Here is a 17584-nt window from a genome sequence, read left to right as displayed (position 1 = left end):
TGAGAAAAGCACTTTTGTATTGTGGTAAAATAAACACAATGGGAAATTTACCATTTTTAACCACTCTTAGGTGTTCAGTTCCATGGCATGAAGTACATTCACATCGTTGTGCATCAGTATTGATCTTAACAAGAAGAATTTCTATGGCAAAGTAAGGGCTAAATACTGGAGCGATTTTAATAATTGCACATGAGGTTGTGGAAATGGTGCAAGAGAACAGATAAGATATCCATCTCTTGAGAAATTTGGCTTTAGAGGGGAATGTGGCTATGTGACAGCAGCTAGAGGAGATGGAGAGTTGAGGGGGGAGTTTTTTTAATTGGAGCTATTATAATGGATCATTATTGAACGTTGATTGAAATTATTCTGCAGAGAAGGAGAGAGAGAATGTGATGGAGAGAGAGAAGATATGTTGTGGATTGTGGACCTTGAGAAACAAAAAGTCATGGGGCTAGAATTAATGAAAATGGATTGGACTTTGCCAAAAGGCAGGAAGGAGACTGGCACAGATGCAAATGGGTTTGCAATATTTCTGGGAATGTTAAATGTCTACTTGAGACTGGTATGCATGAATGAATAGCGATACTAATCTGTCAGTTTATATATTCCTATTCATTTGTTCCATATATATTCAGAGGATGCCTACTATGTGCCTCCTTTGAACCATTTATCACCAAAGGGGTGGGCAGGTCAATCTCTAGGCTTTCAGGAACATCTTTTTGATGTTGCTCTTGGAAGCTTCTGAATAAGCTTGGGAGAGAGATCATTTCTATAATATTTATTTCAAGTCACAGTAAACACTACATTGAGAAATTACTCTTATTCTACTTTCCATTTCAAATAATCCTCCATTATGTGTCCAGAGTGAATTCTTAAGAGGCTACACAATATGCACTGGTTACAGAACAGCTCAAGTGATAGAACACCAGTTACACCAAAACCCCAAAGTCTTCTCATCAACTTAAACAACTGATGCCCTGTCCATTATTCAGAGAAACAACCAGTCAATCAATCCCAAAAAAGAAACTCAAACAACTCAATCCCAAGAAACAACCAGAAAACTCCCCTCCGTATCCAGAGAAACTATCTATGTATAAAGTGTCTCTTCCCTGCAGTTTCCTCCAATTCTGCTTCTTTTCATACAAAGCAATCTTTTAGGAGATCCTTCCCAGCAGCTGAAGACTGTGTGTCTTCCACTGGAACTGGAAGAGCTCCTTCAGCAACTTCTAAACCAGTACTAGCGCCCCAGCCCCAAGTTCCTCGTTTGCACTGCTTTTCCAAAATCCAAGAGCGCCATCTAGACAAACTGCAATATCAGCACCACATCCTCAAATGAAAAACATGAGCAAATACTTACCTTCAACACAAAGGCACCTCCTTTTTGTTCCAGAAAGATCTTCCCTTAGGTGATCACCTACACAAAAGTAAATGTTACTTTTTCTGCACTGTTGGTAGGAAGGATCCTGTCATCTACAGAAAGCACCCTTCTGAAAATTCAACAGCTAAGAAATCACAACAGAATTATGATGTAGAACTGAATGACAGTGAAAGCACTATTTTGAAACCTGTGGAGTAAAGACAAGACATACGAAACTTCTCTTCAATGGGGATTTATAGCCCTAAGTTATATTTTAGAAAATAAGAAAGGTTAGAAATTAATGTGTTGGGTATTTCAGTTGAAACACTTTAAAAAAAAAAAGATGTAATATGCTAAACTAGACAAAAAGCAAGAGAGATTAATAAAAATAAATACAGCAATTAAACAAATATATGTTTTAAAAGAAACAGATATGATCAGCAAAAGCTGGCTATTTTTTAAAAGACTACAGACAAACTTGTACAGGTTTGTCTTAAAGTGTAGACAAACCCTCTGCTGAGACAAAAAAGAACAGAGAATTCACAAATATATATCAGGAATGAAAAGGAGGATATAACTACAGATACCATAGAGAATTTTTAAATAATGAGGGAATGTTATGAATCACATACCAAAATTTTAGAGGCTTGATTGTAATATCTAATTTTTAAAGAAAAAATGTGAATTACCAAGGTTGACTCAAGAAGATACAGAAAATCCAAATAAGCTAATAATCATGAGAAACTGAACTAAATTTTCAAAATATGATGGTTTCACAGATGAGATTTACCAAACATTCAAGGAACAAACAGAACCTATTATATACAAATTGTTACAGATAACAGAAAAAGAAAAACATCTAAATGCATTTTATGAGAGTAGTATAAACATGGACAAAGGTAGCACAGGGAAAGAAAATTATAAGCCAATATCAGTTATGAACATAGATGCTAAAATATAAAAGCACTTGCAAATTGCATAAGTAGTGTATTAAAAAATAATAGTACATCATGGCAAAGCAAGATTTATGTCAACGGATGCAAGGATAAATCCATGGTAGAAAAACCTATCAAAGTTATCCATTACTTTAATATATCAGACAAAACCAATTATCATCTCAAAAGTTTTAGAAAAAGCATTTAATAACATTCAATATTCATTTCATTGTTTAAAGATATTCCTTCTTTAAACTCAACTGGGAGAGAAAAGGACTCCCTAACCTGATAAAGAGTTTCTATCAAAAACTTATAGCAACTATCGTAAATAATGATGACACACTAGAAACATTCTCAATGAGACAAAAATAGGAAAATACTGCTTACTGTTTGATATTATATTGGAGGTTCCCGTCCATTCAATGAGATAAGAAAAGGAGAAAGTATTAACAGTATTATCCAGAGAGAATATTATCTACATAAAAATAAATGAGAATTTGCAAATAAACTTTAATAAGAAAGTTAAGCATATTTACTGAAACAATCCAGAGATTAGGATTCCACCCCCTTTCTGCCAAGGGCCGGGGTTCAATCCCTGGTTGGAGAACTAAGAGCCCACCAGCCACGCAGCATGGCCAAAAAAAAAAAGAGGATTATTCTAAAATCAGTAACATTTCCCAGTAGCAGCACTAACCCATTAAAAAATTTTTAGGATCCCACTTCTAAAAGCAACAAAATAGTAAGATACCTAGGAATAAATCTAACAAGTACAAGAGTTTTAAACACAAAAGTATAAAATGTTACAGAAGGATATGAGGAAATCAGAATAATATTAATATACTGGATAACTCAATTTTATAAAAATGTCATATCTCCCAAAATTTAACCTGCAAATTTAACTGACCAAAATACCAGAAAGGTTTGTCAACAGAAGTTGACCAACTGATACTAAAGTTAGTATAGGAAAGCAGAGGTCCAAAAATAGCTGTTACAGCTTTTTTTAATGAACAAATAGGTACATGTGCTTCTATAGGTGAAGACTTATTATAAAACCATAATAATTAAAAATATGTGGTACTGGCTCAGAATTGGTTTGGCCAATAGAAAAGGACAAAGTAGCAATCTATCCATGAATATACATAAATTTAATTTATAATCACAGTGGCATTACCCATTAAGGGAAGGAATGAAAGACTGTTTAGTAAATCAAGTCATGATAATGGTTTTCCATATGGAAACAGGGAGAATAAAATTAAATTCCTGCTTTACACCATTCAAAAAATAAATCCCTGATGGATCCATTTTACAAGTGTGGAAAACAAAACTTAAAGCATTAAGAGAAAAAACACAGGAGGGTATCTTTGTGGCATCACATGTGGAGAGGTGTCTTTAACATGACACAAATGACACGAACTCTAAAGATCAGTGAATATGACAACATTTTAAATTTTCCGTAGTTCAAAAGTTGTCAAAAGTTAAGAGTCACAGAATGAGGCAATATAAAGTTGTATATGTGAACTCTTACAAACCAAGAGGGGGGAAGATGAAAACAGTCACAGCCTGTTGGATAAATAGATGAGGACTGTGAAAACACAAACCACACACTCAGAAACCTTAATAGCCAGTAAATATATGAAAAACTACTCAACCTCATTGGCAGTGAGGGAAATTTAAATTAACAATGAGATTCTGAGTTTAAAAAAAATATCTAATTGTCAGAAATAAGAAAAGTCTGAATTTAGAAAGTGTTGAAGGTCATGTGAGGGAAACAGGAACTCTCATAGACTGCTGATAGTTGTGTAAATTGAAAAAATATTTGGCAGTCTCTAATAAACCGAAAATGTGTGTGTAGCCTAGCAATTCCCCATTAGGAAGACACAGAAATTCTCGCATGTATGCAAGGGACACAGGAACACATATGTTCATATGAGCATTGGTGTTAATACCAAAATATTTGCAGCAGCTTCAATATTCATTAATAGGGGAATGAATAAACCCAACACATTCATATACATGGATCTATAATATAGCAATTAAAATGAATGAAAAGGATTTATATTTATCAACATGGTGAGAAAGAATGAAAACACACCATGAAGGAAAAACAAAACAAGTCACAAAATATGTACAGTCTAACACCACACATGTGCATTTTAAAAATCAAAGCAATACTCTGTGTTTGTATGGGTTCATATGTAGTAAAAGTATAAACCTAGAGGAAAGTTACATACCAAATTCATGGTAGTATTTGCCTTGGAGAAAAGGGTGTAGAATGGTTTTGGGGAGGAGTACAAAGGGACTTCAATTTTATCAGAAATGATTAACAGCTCAATTAAAAACAGACCTGAAGCAGGTATGGCAAAATGCTGACATATATTAATTATATGAGATAGGTACATGGGTGCCTGTAATAGTCTCTCTGCATTTTAAAATAGCTTTAGATTTTTTTCTAAGTAATAATATTTTTTAAAAACAGCTAGTGAAGAATTCTGTCTGATACAATTTTAGTATGTGCATAGTGAGAGTTAATTGTCTAAAACTTTGAAGCAAGCAGCTTTGTAATAATTATCTGTTTTGGGACAGAGTCTCCATAAAAATAATAAAGCTGACAGAATCATAAAACTACTGAAATGAATAAAGTAGATTCTGTAAGTGTCAACATGGATAGTTTTCAAAATCATATTGAGGGGAAAAAGTAAGTTGCAAAATGATATGTACATTTTGCTGTGCCATTTATAAAGAAAACTTAAAGCATATAAGCATAGACATATATATTTATTAGGTAATAAAGAATAATAACAGTACTGGAAGCATACACACTTTATGACACTGATTACCTAGGAAAGTAAGAAGAGAGAAAGGTGAATGAAACTGGGGAGGGAAATAAGGTGACAGTCAGCTCTATCTGGAATCTTTAATATAAATAAAAAGCCTGAAGCAAATGTGACAAATATTTCACGTTTGATTATCCTAGGAAGTACATACATTAATGTTTGTTATTCTTGAGGTATCTGCATTTTTAATTTTCAAAAGAAAAAGAAAAGTATTAAAGAACTGCAAATAAACTGCACGTAATTCAAATATATATAAGTAAAGCTTGTATACATCAAAAACCACGCTATGACTATTTTTAGAAATTATCCTGTTTGCTTTTCTGTGTGTTTTTAATTTTTTTTTTAAGTCAAAGGAGGAAAAAAATGAAAGCAGCGAAGAAATGTAAACATATACACAAACATACATCTGACTATAGAAAAAGAAAAAGCTCTACAATCACAAAACACCATATGAGCAATTCTATATAATTTGCTGCGTTTTCTTATTTTTAATTTTTGTCAAGAGAAAAATAAAAGACGTTGCCTAATTGGAAACGTGACTTTCTATTATTAAAATTGTGGGAGTCCATTTTAATGTGTTTATCTCGCTGCTAGTCTATAATTTATATTTCAGCGTGTAAATTTGTTTGTATGGCTGTGACAGGTTAATGCAGTTTAAACATGCATTTTTCTTTCGTTGGCTGAATAGTTAAATCGTTACTCAAAGGATTTTAAGTTTCAATTTCAACCATAGGAGGATTCTTTGCTTTTTTCAAGGTTAAAAATGTTTCTGGTTCGAAAATTAATTAATGGCTACGTAGCGGCTCTATTTAGGGAATTGGTACGAACCCTGGGTTGACAGCGGGACTGTTAGATGAGAAAACTTTTTTTTTTGGTGAAGACTCGGGGATATTTTAAATCTGATCGGAGAGCGGTAACAGAAGTGAAACGTAACCCCAGCCCGCTTTACTAACAATCGTAATTATGAATCGAAAGACATGTCAGGTATAAGCATTTTTTTCCCTTAAAAAAAAAGTTTCGCGGACTCCGCCGGACACCCAGCTGGCGGAGGACCAGCGGGCGAAGGGGGGGCGAAGCCGGCAGGCTGCCCAGAAGTTACGATCGGGGAGTTTTCTCTTTATTAAAATTACCTGGCTCGCCGGCAGAGGCAAGAATGCGAAGACAAGATAATTTCTTAGGCTGTTAGGAATGACTTAGCCCCGGTGGGCCGCGCGTTCCGAGGGGTGTCCTGCCGGCCGGGGCGGGTCCCGCCGCCCCCGCGGGCTCCGGTGCGTCAGGGGCGCGTCAGGCGGGGCGGGCTCCGCGCGGGCGGCCGCGGCGGCGGCTGCTGCGGCGGCGGCGGCGGCGGCGGCGGCGGCAGCGGCGGCGGCGGCGGCGGCGGCGGGTGGCGGGCGGCGCGCACCGGGCCTCCTGCTTCTCGCTCCGAGGCAGCGGGGACGGACGCTCCCGAGAACTCTCTCGCCCGCGGCCGGCCGCGCTCGGACGGCGCGCGCCGGCGGCCCGGCGGTGCCAGCATGTCGGCTGCCGTGGCGTGCCTGGACTACTTCGCCGCCGAGTGCTTGGTGTCCATGTCCGCGGGTGCTGTGGTTCACCGCCGCCCGCCGGACCCCGAGGGCGCGGGCGGAGCGGCCAGCTCGGAGGTGGGTGCGGCGCCGCCGGAGTCCGCTCTGCCGGGTCCGGGGCCACCGGGGCCCGCGTCGGTCCCCCCGCTCCCCCAGGTCCCCGCCCCTAGCCCCGGCGCGGGCGGCGCCGCGCCCCACCTGCTGGCTGCAAGCGTCTTGGCTGACTTGCGCGGCGGCTCTGGCGGGGGCTTCGGAGAGTACTCCGGGGAAGTTCTGCGCGCCTCGTCCGGCTCCTCCGACCCGACCCCGTGCTCCGGCCCGACCCTGGGCTCCCAGCCAGCCCCGGCCTCCAGCGCAGCCGAGGTCTCGGGACCCATGCACTCCTCCGGCGCGCTCGAGGTCCCTGGCGCGCCAGCCGTCCCGGGAGCGCCTGCCCACCCTGGCGCGGTGTCTGGCGTGGCCCCTGGGGCCGGCCCCGCCCCCGCCACAGGTCCAGGCCCCCGTCGGAGGCCAGTAACACCTGCAGCCAAGCGCCATCGCTGCCCCTTCCCGGGCTGCAACAAAGCCTATTACAAGTCATCACATCTGAAGTCCCACCAGCGCACCCACACGGGTGAGCGCCCTTTCTCCTGCGACTGGCTCGACTGCGACAAGAAGTTTACGCGCTCCGACGAGCTGGCCCGCCACTACAGGACGCACACGGGCGAGAAACGCTTCTCCTGCCCACTCTGCCCCAAGCAGTTCTCTCGGAGCGACCACCTGACCAAGCACGCCCGCCGCCACCCATCCTATCATCCTGACATGATCGAGTACCGGGGGCGCCGTCGCACCCCCCGCGTCGACCCGCAACCCGCCAACCTGGTGGACAGCTCCGGCTCCGTCCCCGGGCAGGTGCCCAGCTTCACCACCTGCTTGTCTGACAGTCACTGCTGTTAGTCGTTCCCTCAAGGACGATCCCCCAGGCCACTGTCCTTGCTTTTTCTCTGCCCATCCCTCTTTCCCTGAGTGATTCTACCAAGGCACAGACTGGCTTCTCCGCTCTGGGGGTTGGGGGTAGGGGGGTCCAGGCAGGCATGTTGGACTCTGGGGAGGGACTGGGGGCCCGAAAATAGCAGGAATTCTTACAACAAGTATATCATCCAAAAGGGGGGGATTGCCTCAAGACAGCCCCCCGGAACTGATAAGAAGGGATGAACCCCCGTACTCTCCAGAGTCCTGAAGATTCTCCCTTCCATGGGAACCAGAGATGTGAAACTGGAATTCTCAGGTGCCTGAGGAGCTCTCAGTCTCAAAAGACTCTGGTGTCTTACCCACCCACCAGGGCGGACCTTGGAGAGGGTGTCAGGGGTGGCAGTCTTGGGAATGTCCAGGACTGGGATGGTGAGAGGCCTTTGGAAACAGAAATGATTTCTATTTCTGTAAACAGTGATGTTTACTAATGTATTTTTAGTATCTTTTAAACAGGGATCCCAGGTTGATAGGAGGTCGATGTCCTCCGCACCCCAATTGCCCCAGCTACCTCTGCTAGGAGAGGCCATGTTAGAATCCATGTGGATGGATGGCTGGGAGATGCTTCTTGGTGTCTGGGGAGTGGCATGCGTCTGTTTGCAGGTCCTGTTGCGAGGGCTGAAACCCTGCGCTTGCGTCGTTGTCCTAGCTTTTCCTGTCATTTGGAGTCCTACTTGGGGAGGTAACTTCCTGGCTCACTCACAATGAGGTTGGTCAAAAAATTTGGAAACAATCATAAATGCACCAGAAATAAAAGGGTGGTCCAGGTGAGTTCCCACTTCACCAAGAGGGCAAAACCAAGTGACTGTGGTTGGGATAGGTCCAAATGAAGACCTTTCAGAGTCATTGTTAAGTTTCAGGGAAATAAGGGCTTTTGATCCCAACTGCCACTCCCAAGTGACCTTAGGTGTGGTAGATTCTGTCCATTTCTAGCTAGCTAGTGGGTTATTTCCCTTGGGATCTGTGCATTTTTGTTTCTGCAACAGGTGAGTTGGTGATTTTAGGGAAGGGAAGTGGGAGTGGCTGCTTTCAAAAAGCCAGCTGCTCTGGATTTGGGGAAGGGACAGAAAGGTGAAAGTTATTGTCATATGGAAGGACCCTTCTCCCCTGACCTTGGAGCCCCTCCATATTGCTCCCTTAGTGCAGGAATTGAGCTTCACCAGTATGTATTTTTCTCTGTGTTTCTGCTGCTATGATGAAATTGTCGGCCACTCTGCTTATGTATGTGTGAATGTGATCCTTTCATTAGAGATGAGGCTGAAAGGCATTTCCTGCTCTGGTAAAGTCCCCTTTGGCCCCCTCCTGAATATCTTGTAATAGTCCATCGATCACACTTGTGAAGGATGCCATACTATCAAAGTACCATAAGAGGCATCTAGTTAAACAGACTGCTTTCCCCTATTTTGCAGATGAAGATACTGAAGGCTAGATAAGCTCAAAGTCACATGCTGAGTTGCTGGCAAAGTCATAACTAAAATTTAGTTATCTGGCCTTCTATCTGACTCTTTCCATCATGCTTAGTTACCCCATCTGGGCTCTTAGTCAAAGGGTACCACTCTTCCTTACTGCCACCGAGATCCCCTCCTTCCCTATTCACAATCACTTCTATGTTCCTTCAGCTGTCCAGTTCCCGCTGAACCCTTTGCCTGTTGTGTTTAACCCGAAAGCTGTTTTCTAAGCAGGTTGAGTCCATTCCCTCCTTCCATACAATATGGACTTAAAGTGGGAATGCCTCTATAGCATCTTGGGAGAGACTTTATCTTTTTATCTGGTAGATTACTTTTCAATGCCAGTTTCTGGTCCTGGGCACTCTAGCTTCCTTGAGAGAGTAAGTGATATAAACACAGGGACTCTACTAAGTGCTCACTAGACTAAGTGAAGGAAAGGTATTTAGGAAGGACCCAAAGGGTATAAAGAAGTAGTGTTTCCCTGTTGAGGACTAAGCAGGGCAAGTGGAGCTCTCCTTGCGTTACACGTGGGAAGAGGAGGCCCCCAGTTGTGAAGGCTGGTTTTGGTGGTGGGAAGTCCTTTGTTTGCTTGTTTTGTCTCCTCAGCCGGGACTTGATAAGAAGGGCACTCTGGGGCCCCCTTAAGGACTATGATTTCTCCTTTGTCCCCTTCAGTAGAAGAGCTGCCATTGGGTAGGCGGACCAATGAAGTTAATGTGAGAGAAACTCCCACTGACCATTCTGGAATTGGGCTCAAGAAAGCGTGATGTTTCCTATCACCATCTGATAAATAATGTTTGATTTTTCAATCTCCCCAGTAGTGTCCTTATTTGAGTTCTTGTACCTTGGGGATTTTTGTCTGGGATTGGCCTCTGACAGTCTAAACGCGGCGTGTCTTTCACTGACTTCTCCAAGGACTTGGGGTGGTGGGAAGGGAGACAGATAATGGGGGCAATATTTGTAGACTGGTCTTTCTTGGCCTTGGGTATTGTTTTACCCTTTTCACTCCAGCAGCCAGAGAGCTCTTGAGGACATTATTAGTGAAATGCCTTGAAAGGGCCTTCCTAGTTTTATTAGTGTTTCTTTTGCTTCTTTTTGCTAGTCAGATGGACCTTAGCAAGTGAATATATCTGGAGTTTGGTGGGGTCAATCTGAACCTCTGGCCCTTGCCCTACTCCCACCATCCTGAGTTTTGATATAGGAATGACCTAGTAACAGAAGGTATTTATCAAATTCTTCCTGAAATACAGGTTGGGGGCTGGGAGTGAATTCCACGTCAGCCCTTGGGCATGAGGGAATGGGATCCCCTGTCCCTGCTGGAAGGGAATGAAGAGTACAGGCTTTGCCCCACCTATGGGGACAGGAATCTTTCTTTGTCCTTATTTTCCTATTCTCCTCCAAGTAGACAGTTGTGTTGGAATTCACTCTTGGCCCCAGTCTGCACCTCTTACTCACTTGTCTCCAAAGGAAGATTGTATTCTCTGATCGAGACATAGAGAAGAGGGTCATCATGAACTCACTCACTCACTCTAAGCTCTCTTCTCTTTTTTGAACCTCTTTGCTTGCTATGTGTACCCACACCACTCAGATTCCAGCTTTCGTATGGTAAGCACACCTTCTGTGGGCCAGGCCTGCCTCTTGTACTTCTTTGCCTGCTATCTGTACCCATACCACTCAGATCCCAGCTTTCATATGGTAAGCACACCTGCTGAGGCCCAGGCCTGCCTTCCAGAGGCAAGTCTGAAGAGTACTTCCCTCTGTCTCCACTTTTGGAACAGTCATGCCTCCTTGCAACTCCCCAGGTAAGTGATTCCTTTGTATATTCTTTGGGTGAGTAATCCCAATAGAGGAATCAGGAAGGGTGTGAAAGGCAGTGGAGGGGTGGCTTTGGAAAGCCCAATTTGGACAGCCTTCTTAACAAAATACTGATATTTTGATCTTCATTGGTCTGATTCTTATATCTATTACCTAGTTGGTTGAGAACTTAGAAAGGAAATGGATGCAATTAATTGTTCTCCTTAAGCCCTAACACATGCAAATATCCATTGTCTACAAAGTCATGAGAAATAGGCAATCTGACTGGAATTAGGGGACCAAAATAAGATGGAGATGTAACATCTGGTTTCCCAGAGCACAGACTTTAGTGCTGTAGTGATTTGGGGCCTTTTAGTTCTTTGACCTTTTCAAATTCTAGCAGCTTATGGTAGCTAATGTCCACAGGCAAGTCATTATTTTTTTAGAGGTATTAGATGTAGGGCTTTGCAAAAGTAGGCTGTGCAGGTCACTGTGGCTGATCTTGATTCACATAGATATAGTTGAGGCTTCACATAGATATTCACAAGAATAGGCTTGCTGCAGAAGGGAAAGGCGCTGCTGAATAGAAAAATCTGTGCTGCCTTTTATTCTCTGCCAGAATTCCAGATAAGGAATTCAAGAAACTTAATGGCAGAAGTTCCATGTGTACTTCAAATAAACTTGGGAGAGTGTAGCCCTTCAATTTTACTGGGGATTAACAGGTGGCATTAGCTAATTGCCATTAGCCCAATGGCATTAGCTAATTGGCATTAGCCCAATTTGGGCTAATCTTGATTTGCATTGCATCCTTTTATAGGGTCTATGGAGAGACTTCTGGAAGGGGTAAAGTTCTTTAAGGCATATGGGTATTCAGAGTCACCTTCCATTTATCTCACAAGTTGGTGCCTCATGTGTTGACTATATGAGCCCTGATGGGAATTTCAAGGACTCAGGTTGTGTGTTCAGTCACAGAGGAATGGTGGATTTTAATCATAAATGTAAAAAGAAATGCAAATGTTTGTTATATGGGGATTTAAGGTAGAGAAAAGCAATACTATTGTAATTCCAAAGGCTAGGAAGAGTATTAAAAAGGGTTGTGCCTGGATTCTTCTCTCCCTAGGAAGCAGGTCTATTTAGGAAATCAAGTAGGAACTATATTTGTTTCAAGTATATATTCAGACCTGGAAGTCAAAATGGAAGCACTGGGAGGGTGAAAAGTGAATAAAGGAAGAGAGACCAATTGATCTGGAGGAAGAAAAGGATTTCTTTAAAACAAATGTGTTCTTAAAGGACACAAAAACATTAATAATACAAATTGGAAAATAAAAATGGCAAAGAGCCAAATGATCTTAAGATGAGACTATAGAAGAGGGTGGTAATTTACTCATTACTAAAGTAGAGGAGGTAATTGGAGCCCAAAGAGATATAACAGAAGAATGGGAGCAAGTTCTCAGAGAGGAAATGGAAATGTGCACTCCCACCAGGGATCTCAGATCCAGGGAAATACTGAGAGGTACCTACCTGAATCTGCAGAGGAAGAAATAGGAAATCATCCCATTAACACTAAGACAGGTATATTAGAAGCTTACAGAAAAATAGATGTACCTTCAACATTTTTAGCTTAGTCTTAGTGATATTACCATTGTAAATATGATCACAAATGTGTACATTCTCCATTCTCTGTATGAAGAATGTACAGAGTTAGGTCTCTAAGGAAAGGCATAGGGTAGATGAGACGCATGAAATGTATTAAAGTAGCTAATCAAATTAATAGAAATTAAGAAGGAAAAAGCAAAATCATCTCTGGTTCCAAAGTAAATATTTGTTAAAACTCAATACCAGGATTTCCCTGGTGGTTCAGTAGTTAAGACCCTGTGCTTCCAATGTAGGAGGCACAGGTTGGATCCCTGGTTAGGAAAGATGCCACATGGCACTGTCAAAAAAGATAAAAACAAAAAACAGACAAAAAAATGCAACACCAATTTGTAATTTAATTTATAAACACCTTAGCATGCTATGTAGCAGTAATTAACACAATACTGTTAATCAACTATACTTCAATTTAAAAAATAAAAATTTTAAAATAAAAAGTAAAAACACCTTACCAAACTAGTAACAAAAATAATTTTTAAATTGATAAAAAGTATCCACAAAAAGTCTACAGAAAACATCAAGCTTTGAAAGATTGCAGGAATTTTAGTTGACCATATGGTAAGATAGCATGTCTCAACAAACTCCAGATAGACAGTCACATAAAAATATGATAAAAACCTAACTCCAAATCCACATATTGGGAAATGTAAAAGCAAGCCTCTACATAACTCAGGTAAAAGTGGCAGTTACAAACATTTAGATCTGAATGGAAACCAAAAATACAAAATAGCAAAACTTCAGTAATGTAAGCAAACAGCACTGGGGGGAAAAGTACAGCTTATAGCCTTAAATTTCTTATTTTAAAAAAATGGAAGTAAATGAACTAAGCTTTTAACTCCAGAAGAAAAGGAAAATAAGCCCAAAGAAAATAGAAAAAGACATTACAATGGGTAATGCATTCTCAATAGGGAAAATATTGCCACTTAGGAAGTAAAAATTAGCTCTTGAGGGCGAAAAAAATATTAGATATGGCAGTGATTGTGGCTTTTCACAAGACTATACTATAGAAACACATATATGCTGTATATGTGGTTTAATATTGGGGGTATGAAGAAAGTAGTGATTAAGGGTTGAAAAAAGGTCCAAAAAGTTCCCTAGAGGGGTAATAATGAAAAAAAGTTGAAAAAACACTGCAATAGATAAAAGCAGAAATTAGTGAAACAAGAAAAAAAATTAGTAGAGTTGTCCAAAACTCTGTTTTTAAGAGCCTAATAAAAACAGATTTCTTTGGCAAATATGATTAAGAAAGAGATGAGAAGGCATAAAAAATTATCAGGTATAACAAGGGATATAAAATCATAATGCATGAGCAGATTTTTAAGTTATAATAATACAAATAACTTTATATCAATAGAGTTGAAAAATATATGGATCATTTTACAGGAAAATATAAAATTTCAAAGTAGTTGAAGAAAATGTAGAAAATCTGAAACCAAAATAGTAGTAAAAGATTTATTTCCAAAAAAGGCACTTGGTCCAGGCAGTTATAAAGGCAAATTCTCTAAACCTTTAAGAAACAGATAACTTCCATATTTTATAAATCATTTTAAATCATAGGAAGAGAAAGTTATCCAGTTTATTTCATGTTATATAGTTAAGCTGACCTTGATGCCAAAACGAGATATATAAAAGATGAGGAAAAAAAGTACACCACTTTTGATTTGTAAAGATTATGCAAAAATCCCAAATAAAATATCATAAATTGTATTTCAGCAGCAGTGAAAATAATAATGCAACATGATAATGTTAAATTTATCTCAGAAATGCAAGATGAATTCACTAATTGAGCTCTGTTGATATGATTTATATAAACAAATTTTAGGGCTTCCCAGGTGGCTAAGTGGTAAAGAATCTGCCTGCCAATGCAGTAGATACAACAGACATAGGTTCAGTCCCTGGGTCAGGAAGATGCCCTGGAGAAGGAAATGGCAACCCATTTCAGTATTCTTGCTGGGAAATCCCATGGACAGAGGAGCCTGGTAGGCTACAGTTCATGGGGCCACAAAAGAGTCAGACACGACTTAGTGACTAAACAACAATAACAGCATTGATATAATTTACTACATTAATTGAATAAAAGAGAAAATCATTGACTTTTCTATATGTCAGCAATCATTAATCATAAAATATAATAAATTAAGTGATTCCATATGCAGTAGCAATGAATAGCATAAAAAATCTTTTGTAGACAAGACTATAAAACTTTTACTGAATGATGTAAAAGAAAATATGACTAAATAGGGATAATGTTCCTAAAATTCAGTACTATAAAGATGTGTGCCCTTTTCTCAAATTTATATATTTAACGCAATTTCAGCCAAAACCCCCAGTAGATTTTTCGTGAAACTTTTTCAAGGAAATATTACAGAAGAACATGGGAGGTGAGAGGGAGAGTTGATTTATCAGATATAAAAATATTACAAAGCTATGGTCATTAAAACAGTGTGGTATAGTGCAGGAATAGACAAATTAGTGAGCTGAATAAAGAACTCCAACCCCCCAATAAAGAATTCATTGTGACTATAGAATTTGGCATATAGCAGATGTATTACTTCACATTAGTGTGGAAAAGACAAATTAGTCAATAAATTTCATTGAGACAACTGGCTATTCATGAGAAAATAAAACAACAAAATAAAATGTAACATTACATTCTATCCCAAATCTTTAAGAAAAATAAATCTCAGATGTTAGATGGTAAAGATCTAAACATTTTTAAGCCATAAAATTTATTTAAAAACTTGAAGATAACATCATTGGGTTAAAGACCTTCTTGTTTAGGATACAAAAATTTTAAAAACAAAAATTTAAAGAAGGAAATGACAGGTTTCACTGCATCCAAATTCTAAACTGTTTTACATCTGAAAATATGTTGTTCAGTTGCCGAGTTGTGTCCAACTCTTTGCAACCCCGTGGACTGCAGCATACCAGGCCTCCCTGTCCCTCACCATTTCCCATAGTTTGCCCAAGTTCATGTCCATTGAGTTGCTGATGCCATCCAACCATCTCACCCCCTGTCACCCTCTTCTCCTGCCTTCATTCTTTCCAAGCCTCAGGGTCTTTTCCAGTGTGTTGGCTGTTCATGACAGGTAGCCAAAGTATTGGAACTTTAGCTTCAGCATCAGTCCTTCAATGAGTATTCAGAGTTGTTTTCCTTTAGGATTCACTGGATCGATCTCCTTGCTGTCCAAGAGACTCTTGAGTCTTCTCCAGCACCACAGTTTGAAAGCATCAATTCTTTAGCACTCTGCCTTCTTCTGAAAACATAATCAAAATTAAATAGCATGCTACACTCTGAAAAAAAAATTAACAGGCACAGGATTAATATCCAGAAAATATAAAGAATCCACAATTTAAGATATGAGGACCAAAAAAAGTGGTCAAAGGATAGTAGCAGTTAGTTAAAGAAAGAACCAGGATTGAGAGACAATAATATAATGTTTTTGCTCTTTTAAAATGTAAATATCTCCATGTATTGCTTGCATGCATTTTCTAAAAATTGAAAAATATTTTAAAGGAGGGGGAAAATGCTATTGATTAAAAAACAAAAGCAAATGATAAGATAGGATAGGATACACCAAGCAATGTTAATAAAAGCAAGCAGGTATGACAAGGTTAATATCAGAGTCAAAATAAAATTCAAAGTATAAAACATTAGTGGGGCAAAAATAGATCATTTTATGCTGCAAAAGTGTACTACTTCAAGAACCTAAAGGAATCAACATCCTTTTTGCCCATATATTAATGTTAGAGATGTCAGCTCAGGAATGCTAATGTCTATTCTAGGATTTGAACAGGGGTTTCTTTGTTCATCCTTTTCCAGAAACTCAGAGACTCATTCCCATTTTCTAAGCTCATTGCAGGAGTAGGCATGTGAGGGTGGGAGTGCCAACAAAAGTTAAATCACATAGAAACTGAACCCAATCTAAACTCCCTCAGGAAAATCTCTCCCCCTTTCCAGGTCTTCCTTCCTTCCTTCTTCTCTAGAATACTCATTGTCCCTCTCATTTTATTTTTAACAAAACTCTTGATGATTCAGAGCTTGACCCATTTCTCATTTCTCTGCTGGAGCTAATGGTCCTGCTATAGCATTTATTTATGAGGTCTCAGTTGAATGTAACTTTCTCATCCCAATTGGAAACTTCTGGGTGTTGTTGAGTTCTCTCAGCATTTTGGCACCCTCTTGCCAAGACATGAAAAATGTCACACCATATCACACCAAGGGAATAGGAAACTTGGGTACAGGTCCATCTGTCTAGATATCTCAGCTACTGCAGAATTACTTCTTGACAGCACCATGTTCCCATTGCACCACATTGAACTTGCAGTGGAAGTGAAGGGCTAGCCCAGAAGTCCAGATTCTACCTCATCTTATTTGAGTTCCTGATGTCACGTCCTCCTTCCTTTTTCTGGGCCAACACCCAAGTAATGAGGGGGTTGGTGGGTTCCTTCTCAGGGATCTAAGCACCAGGTAAGTTTTGTCTCAACCCCACTGACCTTCCGCTTAGCCTAGGCTCTTTTGGCTGGAAGAACACTGCACTTCCCCCTCAGTAGGTGACAACTTCCTACTGTCATTCTCCAAGTTTACTTTGCCTACTGATTTATAGTAAGACTTTTTGTCCAGGCTTCATGCTTTGCTCAGTATTTAAGAATGTCTGAAGTTTGGAGCTTCTTTTACTTCCCCAACAAAGCTTTCAAGATTAGTATTTAGTTGTAGACTTCAAAAGCTGGACTAGAGTCATTATTTAACCTTTGCATTTCTGCTATAATTATCTTTTTTTTTTTTTTTTGAGGCAAATGGATGCCTTTGGTTACAAAGGTAATGATCACGTGGAAGAAAAGCATATCTCCCTCCCACCAATTTTTAGTCTGGTTAAAGACAAAGTTATTAGTTCTTGGGAATTCCCTAGCAGTTCAGTGGTTAGGACTCTGTGCTTACACGGCCAAGGACCTGGGTTCAATCTCTGGTTGGGGAACTAAGATCCCACAAGCC

The 17584-nt window shown here is 40.2% G+C and overlaps 2 protein-coding genes and 1 long non-coding RNA gene across 3 annotated transcripts in view; 2 read left to right on the top strand and 1 right to left on the bottom strand.

Moving 5' to 3' along the window:
- The window catches only part of LOC145524552 (uncharacterized), a 35444-nt gene extending 29043 nt beyond the window's left edge, over positions 1-6401 (bottom strand). Inside the window, exons 1-2 of the long non-coding RNA XR_014067662.1 lie at positions 6257-6401; positions 1358-1414 (exon numbers count right to left, since the gene is read on the bottom strand). This is a non-coding gene — a long non-coding RNA (uncharacterized LOC145524552). The remainder of the gene's footprint in view (positions 1-1357; positions 1415-6256) is intronic.
- The window catches only part of LOC145524549 (uncharacterized), a 349726-nt gene that overhangs the window by 306605 nt on the left and 25537 nt on the right, over positions 1-17584 (top strand). The window lies entirely within an intron of this gene.
- KLF14 (KLF transcription factor 14) lies at positions 6641-9957 on the top strand. The gene has a single exon (XM_081536758.1). The coding sequence runs from the start codon at positions 6641-6643 to the stop codon at positions 7622-7624; it is 984 nt and encodes a 327-aa protein (XP_081392884.1). The 3' UTR covers positions 7625-9957.

Source organism: Giraffa tippelskirchi, chromosome 10, assembly GCF_054371585.1.
Source record: "Giraffa tippelskirchi isolate mGirTip1 chromosome 10, T2T-mGirTip1v1.2.pri, whole genome shotgun sequence".
In the NCBI taxonomy this organism is placed as follows: domain Eukaryota; kingdom Metazoa; phylum Chordata; class Mammalia; order Artiodactyla; family Giraffidae; genus Giraffa; species Giraffa tippelskirchi.
The sequence above is the reverse complement of the archived record's forward strand: the minus strand, read 5'-3'. Positions and strand labels throughout refer to the sequence as shown.